The sequence below is a fragment of the Marmota marmota genome, unplaced genomic scaffold (assembly GCF_001458135.2).
Source record: "Marmota marmota marmota unplaced genomic scaffold, marMar, whole genome shotgun sequence".
NCBI classification, from domain to species: Eukaryota; Metazoa; Chordata; class Mammalia; order Rodentia; family Sciuridae; genus Marmota; species Marmota marmota.
In genome coordinates, this window is record NW_026000021.1 from 7,896,083 (window position 1) to 7,905,407 (window position 9,325).

The following is a 9,325-nucleotide window of genomic DNA, read 5'->3' on the forward strand; positions in this document are numbered from 1 at the left end:
ATGTTGATGAACTGGGGGGGGGGGGGTCGCCCAAGAAGGTCAGGTTCCATCTGTAGCTCCCTCCAGCAACACCAGGCAGCTTTGAGAGGGGCTGCCTCCCCTGCTCTTTCAGCTCATAGAAGCTGCCAAATCCTCCTACCTAAAGATGCTTTTAATTAGGAAAAAGCTGTCAATAGGTCTACAGATTTCTAAGGGTCAATACCTCTTAGAAATTATCTTTTATTTTCCCCTCAGGAAAGGGGAAATTTTTACAAGTATATATAATTATAAATATATATATATACCTGAGTATGTATGATTAGAAAGCTCTCTTTTTGCCTATGTTAATCTTTTATGTCAATCCACAATTCATCCAACATAAATTGGCCCATATCAATTGCCTATGGGTCTCTTTTTTGCCTTCACTTGAAGGGAAAGTCTAGAGTTCTAACTGAGTTTAGCTTTGTTTTTATTTTTGCATTGGGCCAAGTTTTTAAAATACAGTGTATACTCAGAGGGGAAAACATTTCACAATGCCTTAGGTTATACTTGGTTCTTTATACTTTAATATGAATTGGATTTTTATTTTTATCTTTGTATTTGGAAACATATTAGTAGATTCCCAGTCATTATTCTGACATTTTGTAAACTATGAGAAATTATCTGAGTTCAGGGTTTTTTTTTGTTTGTTTTGTTTTGGGTTTTCTTAACCTACCCAATAAAGAGAACCCATGTTCTCCTTGGAGATTTAATAGCTACTCTGAAGTAATGTCTCATATTTAATAAGATTTTCATTACTTTTACAAACTATACTCTAGTAAATTTCCTGATTGATACATGATGAAGTAGCTGAGATCAGATGGTTCTCAATAAATTAGCAAGAAAGAACATAACATTCAAAAGGGGCTAATGAATCACAAAATGCCTCCCTCATAAAATTAAGCAACCCTCAATAAATGTAGATGAATGAAATGATAATGGCTCAGCATTTTGTATTTTCTTAGTGCTTAGAGCAACCTTGTAAATATGCAGGGACCTTAAAGAGTAGGGAGGGGTGAGAGACTGCTGGTGATATATAACTTGCTAAATAGTGACATTGATGGCAACTCTAATTTACCCTGATTCCAGCAGAAGGGCTAATTAGTTTGTTCTCTAAGCTACAAAATGAAAATAATTCGACATTTTTTGCTCATCTTCACAAAGGTCTAATAGGGGCATAAATTCAGTCCAAGGAATTTTTTTTTTCTGTTGGCAAGTTTTAAAAGGCTTTTGTTTGTCTTCAGTCATTGACATCCTCTAAATTGTCATGCTCTTTCCTTTTCAAAGCTAATAAGTTGTTGAAGGATCTGGATTTGAACATTCTGGTTGTTGGGTCTTGGGGTTATAAATCCTCTATACCTCAGAATCCTTATGACTACATAAGAAACCCGATAAGTGATGTATGTGCAGGTGATTACGCAATGCCTGGCCCCACATGGGATTTCACTGATAGGGATTGAATCCAAATATGTGCAGAGGAAAAAACCAGGTGTTCCCAGTTCCATGGAACTGCAAATCATCTGTAGCCTTCCAGTAACCACAGAGCCCAGCATGCAAAAGAGGGAGGCACACATCAGGAGGGTGGAGAGTTGAAAAGGCTAGTGCAGGACCTGACCCAGGGCAGAGAAGCTGGAGCAGAGCAGGGAAAACCTTCCTGGATGTTTCTCACATGATTTCCCTGAGTGATTGGCAGTGAAAACTGCAGCTGGAGCCCAATGACTTGTGGCCCATTTTTCCTGTCCTTAGTCATGCTTTTGCACACCACTGCTGCAGCAGGCTACCAAGACCAGTGACTGAGAGCAAGAGGGAACATCCACTCCTCCAAGTATATCTCTATATCAGAGTCTAAAGAGAAAAGCAAAGGTCTTAACACTACCAGAGCTAACACCTCCTTTTACGATAAACATGTTATAACATCTTTTTTTCTCCTGAAATGAAAATCTTAAATAATGTAACCTGCCTGCCTACATAATTAAAAAAATATATAGTTTCCTAACTCTAATATGAAGAATAAATAAAAAGAAAATAATTCATAAAAAGTAATACATATTTCAATATTATGTAGCCAAGACCTATCCTAGCAGATATGATCTTTCATTCCCCCTTACCATGAACACTTGTATTTAAAAGGAATAAAACATTCAACTAAGAGTTGTCAGCCTTTTTTGCTTGTAATTGACATTATGAACAAGGAACTAAATATAAGAGTGTGAACACATATCACATACATATATACATAATTGCCATTAATGTGATAGCTACAAATATAGACCAGTTTTGGGTCATTTTACTGGCAGTTCTGATATCCTGAGTGGCATTGACTTCACTGCCATGATTTTTCCAAAATGGTGACAGCTCATGGGTGAAGTTCCAAATAAAACAGTACAAACATTTCTTGATTTACATGGTAATTATGCTCCTGAGAAATTTATTGTATATTAAAACTGTATCAAAGTGTTAGATGCTATAAATCCACCTGAAAGCCCAGCAGGGTATTTGGAAGTTCTTTGAGCTGGAGGAGGAGATCAGTGGTAAAGAGCATTAACAAGGCTCTGGTTCAATTCCCATCATCAAAAATGATGATGATGATGATGATGATGATGATGATGATGATGATGAAAGTTGAACAATTCCTCCTTGTGCAGGTCTGTCCTAGACCTCACTAGATGTCGTGTATCCCTAGTCCCCACCCACAGGCTAAGAGTAGCACCAGCTCTTATGGTAACTAAGAATATTCTCATAAATGTCTAGAACACTCCTTACACCACTACCTTAAAGGGGTATAAGAATAGAGGTGGCAGCATGATCAAGGGATAAATTTAGCTGTCCTGAAGAATGGATTTTTAAAGAACCCAGAATTGCCAATATACATCTTTGCTTTCTTTGACCACCCTGTTCTTTAAAATAAAACCTCCTTTAGGATAAAAGTGCCATTTCTTGCTTTTCCAATGACAGATTGCTTCTAAAAGTTTCAGGCCCCAATGTTACGCTGATGATTATTCCTCAAACCCTGAAGATTCTGTTTTATTTTGATGGGATCACTTCTGTTTCTATCACCTTTTGTATGCACCATTACGCATCTTCTTGGGACTGTTGCAGCCTTGACTTTTATTGCAATTTTTTATGCTTACCTGTCTGTCCTAGCCAAGAAAATAGATACTGGTTTGACAGAGGTTATTTTCAGGGGTGAGTATGGATGAGCTATGCTTATTTTGGTTGAGCAAAAATGTTCATTAGGAATTAAAGCCACCTATAAGGGCTGGGAGTGTAGCTTGGTGGTAGAGTACCTGCCTAACATGTACAAGGTCCCAGGTTCAATCCCTAGCACACCCACACACCCCACCTAAAACAGCCACCTTGTCACCAGATTGTGACATTCTCTTATTTCCAAGAGGGATTCAAGATGTGCAGCCATCACTATTTGTTTCTGAACTGCTATGTTTGCACAGGAGGTTTCAGTTGATGAGGGAGAGGATGAGTGTCTTGTTACCTGCGCAAGTACAACTCAGTGCAGTAAAATGTACAACACTTCATCTAGCCCAGAAGATTTTTTTTTTTTTAAATCAGTGTGAAACTGAGGTGTTCTGTTTCCTCTTTTCCAGCTGACATCCCAGCATCCGTATGCTGAAGTTTTCATTGGCCGGCCGCATGTTTGGACTGTCAATCTCAACAATCAGGAGGAAGTCGAGGATGCAGTGAAAGCGATTTTGAATCAGAAGGTTGTTTCTTTAATTCCATTTCCCCCCATTTGTGATGTGACCTGGTGTGTGGAAAGCATCACAGTCCCTTGGATTCAGTCAGTGGCATTTTCCCACAGTAGCTGGAGTTAGAAGAGTAGCCAGTCTGTAGGACTTAGCCTGGGGATTTCATGGATGTTGTGTGACATGGAAAGCAGAGCCAGTGTCCAGATGTGGCCATGGATTCTACTGAACTGTCATGGCTCCTGTGTTCCAGGCACAGAAGGAGGGGCTTGAACTATGCTAGCTTCCAAGATCTACTTATGTCACTCTTAGAGATCTGAAAAGATGGGCCTGCTTCTTTTACCTTACCCACAAAAGAGGGGAGGGGGAGATGGGGAAGAAATCGTGAAAGAAGTGTTTTTGCATAATATCTGTTTATTTGTTTTTTCTACCAAAATATTAGGTAGGCTCTTGTAAAGTAACTTACTTTTCTGGACTCTTCTCATCAATTCAGTAGACATTTATTGAGCACTTACTGTCTGTGAGAACCGTCTGAGTCACTCTGGGAGGGGGAGGGGTGCTTTGTTCCATAACCACAGGTGAGGCTGTCTCACCACCTGTGGGAGTTGACCGCCCACCTGGGATGAGTTCAGTTGTCCTGATCCTGCAGTTAACTGTCTCAGGTACACACTGCCCCTGTGCTTCTCCTATCAGAGCACTCTTCACACTTGGTTGTGATGTTTAAGAGAATCATGCAGGTGTGCTGTGAGGGTGGGCTGGACTTACACACTTTGGGTTTGGCTTCCAGTGACTAGTAGAGTTCCCTCCTCTGTAATGTAGAGCTAATATTACATACTTGACTGGTAACCTGAGTGGACTAAATGAGATCACATATACAAAGTGCTTGAATACAATGTCTACCACATAGGAAGTGTTTAGCCACTATGAAGTGTTTCTTATTTCTTATAATAGACCATCTGAATTTCTGCTAGACTATAAGCAACATGAAAGCAGCACATATATGTCTGCCTGCTATATTGCTAGTATTCAGCACTGTGATTTACCTGGATCAGAGGGAGGAGTTGATGTTAGCAAACAAACACATGCTTAACAGCGCAGATAATGGTCAGTGCCAAAATCAACATGCAGAAGATCTAGGGATGGGAGCAGGAGTGGGGGGCGCGTCTGGTGAATGTTGCATTCTGAGTTGTCTTTTGAGTAGGAATTTTCAAAGCAAAACTGTGAATGGCATGGATAAGGCATGGGTTCAGTGGAAGGGGAAGATCCGAGAAGGGCATATATCCTGGATGAATGGCCAGTTTACCTCTTTGAAGCAACATCGTTCCCCTTTGGGAAATAGTTGGTGGCCCACTAACCTGCCAATTTCAGTTAATTGAGAGCATCTCCAGGGGAGCAAGGGCACTCTGATGTGCTATCCATATTCTGTCCCCTTGAAGATGGTCTGGGTATTGGGCTTTGGTGTAGCTGTCAGCTTCCCAATGGTCACATGTGTAGTCCCAAACCCAGTTTCAACAATTGTAGGCAGAAGTCCCCCAATCTCAAGTTATCCCAGTTGATAGAAGTTCCTAGTGAAGTGTAGTCCTACTGGGCTGCCTGAAAATATCTGCCCCACACCTAAAGTTTTACCATCAGGGAGTCATCCTTAGGAGATTTAAGGATCTTCCTTACTATGTCCCAGAATTACTTGTGTATTAGTTATCTAGGGCTGGTGTGACATAGTACCACAATTTGATGGCTTGAACAACAGAAATGTAGTCTCTCAGTTTTAAAGGCCTGAAGTCTGAAATCAGATGTCAGCAGAGGATCATGCACCCTGTGAAGTATATAGTAGTTCTACTGGACTATATAGTAGTTCCTTATATCTGAAATTTTACTTTCTATGATGTCAGTGACCTATAGTCATCCATGTTACAAAAATATTAAATGGAAATTTCCAGAAAAAAGTCATATATTTTAAATTGCATACCATTCTGAATAATATGAGGAGATCTCATGCCATCTTTCTCCATCCCACTGAGGACATGAATCAGACTTTTGTCCAGTGTATCCATGCTATATACACTATCCACCCTGGTTTAGTCACTTAGTAGCTATCTGTTATCAGCTCAGCTACTGTGCTATCACAGTGCTTATATAAAAGGTTTCGTACTATCCTCAGTTTTAAGCGTCCACAAGGAGTATTAGAATGTATTCCCCATTGATGAGGGGGCTATTGTAATCTTTCTTGCCCCTTCTAAGCTTCTATCAACCTCAAGCATTACTTGGCCTAAAGCCTCTGAGCTTTATTCTCTGCCTTCGTGACAGTGTGGCTTCTCCCTGTGTGTATCTCTGCTTCCCTCTTCTTGTGCTAGATTCGGGTCCGCCCTAAATCAGTGTGACCTCATCTTGACTACATTTACAAAGACCCTATTTCCAAATAAAGTTACATTCACATGTTGAGTGGGACTATTTTCCATTATATAGATGAGAAAATTAAGGCTTAAAAAGATGTTTTGCAAGATCACACTAGTAACTAGTAAAACCTGGAATCAAATTCAAGTCTTTTCACTAGTTTGTTAAGATAATAATTAAAAAAAAAACACAAAATAGAATAAAAGGAAAGTATGGAATAAGGAAAGAGATTAATATAAAAAGTATTGTCATAAAAGTTATTGTTAGAGACGGGTCAGAAATTTGGTAGTATTTTCTCATATGTAATTCCAAGATTTTTAAATTACATGACACCCAAAAAAGAAAAAGAAAACATGACCTTTCATTAAGAGAGGAAACAATCAACACAACCAGAACTTGAGATGGTCGAGATATTGGAATTATGAGATAACAACTTTAAAATTTTATAATAAGCCAGGCAAGGTTATGTACTCCTGTAATCACATCAACTCAGGTGGCTAAGGAAGGAGGATCACAAGTTCAAGGTCAGCCTAGGAAACTTAACAAGACCTTTAATGCTCCACATAAAAAATAAAATGGGCAGGATGTAGCTCAGTGGTAGATCACCCTTAGTTTCCATCCCCAGCACCCACACACACACAAAAGTTCTATGATAAATGTGGTGAACAACTTGGGGAAAAAAGTGGACACCATATATGTAAACAGATGGGAAATTTCATCAGAGAGGTGTAAGCTATTTTTTAAGTCAAATGAAAATTCTAGAAAAGAAAAATACAATGTCAGAAATGCATTCCTTCAGTGGCTTCTAAGCAGACTGTATACAGCAGAAGGAGAAAAAAATGAAGTTGGAGACTCTTCAACAGAAATTATTCAAACTGAAACACAGAGAAAGAATGAAATGGAAAAGGGTACATGATATCTTTGGGACAAAATGAAACAGCATAAGTTAGGTGTAGTTGGAATCTGAGAAAAGGAAGAGACTGGCACAGAAGAAATTTCTGAAAGAGCAGTGGGTAAAAATTTTCCAATTAATGAACGAAGAATTTTCCAATCAACTTACAAATGCTAAGGGCACAGTGAACCACAACAGGAAAAAATACAAAAAGAAAAGCACATAGTCAAAGGGCAAGAAACAAAAGAAGGAAAAATCTTGAAAGCAGCTAGCTGGAGAAAAACATTATGTTCAGAAGAATGATGATATTAAAGACAGCCAACTACTCATCAGAAACAATGGAAACCATAAAACAGTTCCTAGGAACTAGAAGATGTACGGGGCTTTTAAATAGGCACTCTTGGGGACACTGTATTTTTAAGTATGGTGGGAAATTTTGAACAGGACAATGACATGACCTAGTTTATATTTGGAATCCTCCAGAGAAAATATAAGATCTCCCTAACTTAAAATCTTATGGCTAGTAAAAGAGGAACCTAGACTTAAACCCTGGTTTTCTGGTACCTTCTAAGACCATCTCTTCATCAGATGATGTCAAGCCACCTGTTTTGTGAGACCATTCAGGCTTTAGCTGATTTCTGAAAGCAGTTCTCAGTAAGATTTGCAAAGGTGAGTGGGTTCCAGTGGACACAGGAAATCTCACAGGAAAGGAGGTCCAGAGGAGAAGATGGGAAGTTCATAGAAATTTTCCAAGCCAGCAGGCCAGTAGCCTGCAAACATCCTGCCCGCGGCCTTAGTTGGATGAGTAACAGGCCTTTTTCCACAAAGAAGGATGACCACAAATGTGCTCTTGTTTCTCTTTTGGGCCCTACTTAGATTTCTCAGGGACTGGGTGTGGTTTCAGCATTCTCTTTCATTCCATACCCCAAAGTGGCCTTCTCTTGTTCCTGAAGATGTATTAGGCAGAAGGCTGTCCCTTCCCTTCAGTCCATGAAACAGCTTCCACTTCTGGGGTGTGCTGTTGCTCTCTGTCCCCTAAGCCCAGGGTCTGGAGAGCTTTCCCATGCAGAGGAGGCTGCACCCATCCACACTGGAATGGCAAGGGGGGACTCCCTGGCAGTGCAGTGGCATAGGAATGCAGTTTCCTTTTTTTTTTTTTTTTTGCTTTTCCTTTGTAGGAAAACTGTCTGGCTTCATATCCTTTAAAACAGTGAATTGGCCCCAGAGCAATGAATGAGTCAGCATCCCTTTGGTTAAATTGGGCGTGACTGGGAGAACGGGAAGAGCCATTTTCTGTATTTACTGCATTGAATCTTTTGAATTCATTAATTTATGTGTTCTAATGGATGCCCTTTGGAATATATTGTCAGAATGGCCATTGGATGCTTCCTGCCACAGAAGTAGATCTCTTGGTCTTGTGACAGAAGAACACCAATGTATGTTTAATTCTGAATTCTACTTGTCTACTTGTAAATGAATCCAGATATGCCATGTCCTCTGCTTTAAGTGGTTTCTTTTGGTTCCTATGTATCCTTTGAAAGGAGACATTTCTCTAGGCCTATTACATAAAGCTTCTTGAATCATCCATGAGTTGAGTAAATAAATATCCTTTAAAAGAAAATAAAATTTCACATTTCATATGAAGAGCTATATCTAGGTCAGAAATGGCCCTGCTGAGGTGCAGAATCTTGAAATGGGGACAAACAAGCTGAGAATATGTTCTTCAAAGTAGGTTGAGCTCTTTATTTTTTTTTTCAAAATATTTAAACATTTTAATAAATAAAAACATTCATTAAAAGCAGTTTTTAAGTCGCCCATAACAGTAACAATCTGGCTGGATTTATCATTCTTGGACCTTAAAATAATTTAATAAACCATTTCTTGGTATCAATAACATCAATATACAAATGAATTTCAGGCTTTCTAACTACTGGGCATTATGCTAAACTCTTTAGATATGCGGCCTTATTTAGTCCTTATTTTTTCCCAGAAGAAGAAAGTCTCAGTGAAATGACAAACACAAGGTCATACAGCTAAGAAAACTGGAGTTTGGGTCTGACTGACTTCAGGCTTTCAATGCGTTCTCCTCATCTCAAATATGAATACATGCCTTAATACAGGTGAATTTTCTTTTTCTTTTTTTTTAATTTTTTTTTTTTATTATTTTTTTTTATTTTTTATTTTTTATTGTGGGTTGTTCAAAACATTACAAATTTCTTGACATATCATATTCCACACTTTGATTCAAGTGGGTTATGAACTCCCACCTTCACCCCATACACAGATTGCAGAATCACATCAGTTACACATCCATTGATTTACA

The 9,325-nt window shown here is 39.0% G+C and overlaps 1 protein-coding gene across 7 annotated transcripts in view; it reads left to right on the plus strand.

The window, feature by feature from the left end:
- Mgat5 (alpha-1,6-mannosylglycoprotein 6-beta-N-acetylglucosaminyltransferase) overlaps positions 1 to 9,325 on the plus strand; it is a 319,720-nt gene that overhangs the window by 281,544 nt on the left and 28,851 nt on the right. For all 7 annotated transcript variants that reach the window (XM_015501729.2, XM_048810438.1, XM_048810437.1 and 4 more), the window contains one exon: positions 3,621 to 3,737. In XM_015501729.2, coding sequence (XP_015357215.1) covers positions 3,621 to 3,737 — 117 coding nt within the window. The remainder of the gene's footprint in view (positions 1 to 3,620; positions 3,738 to 9,325) is intronic.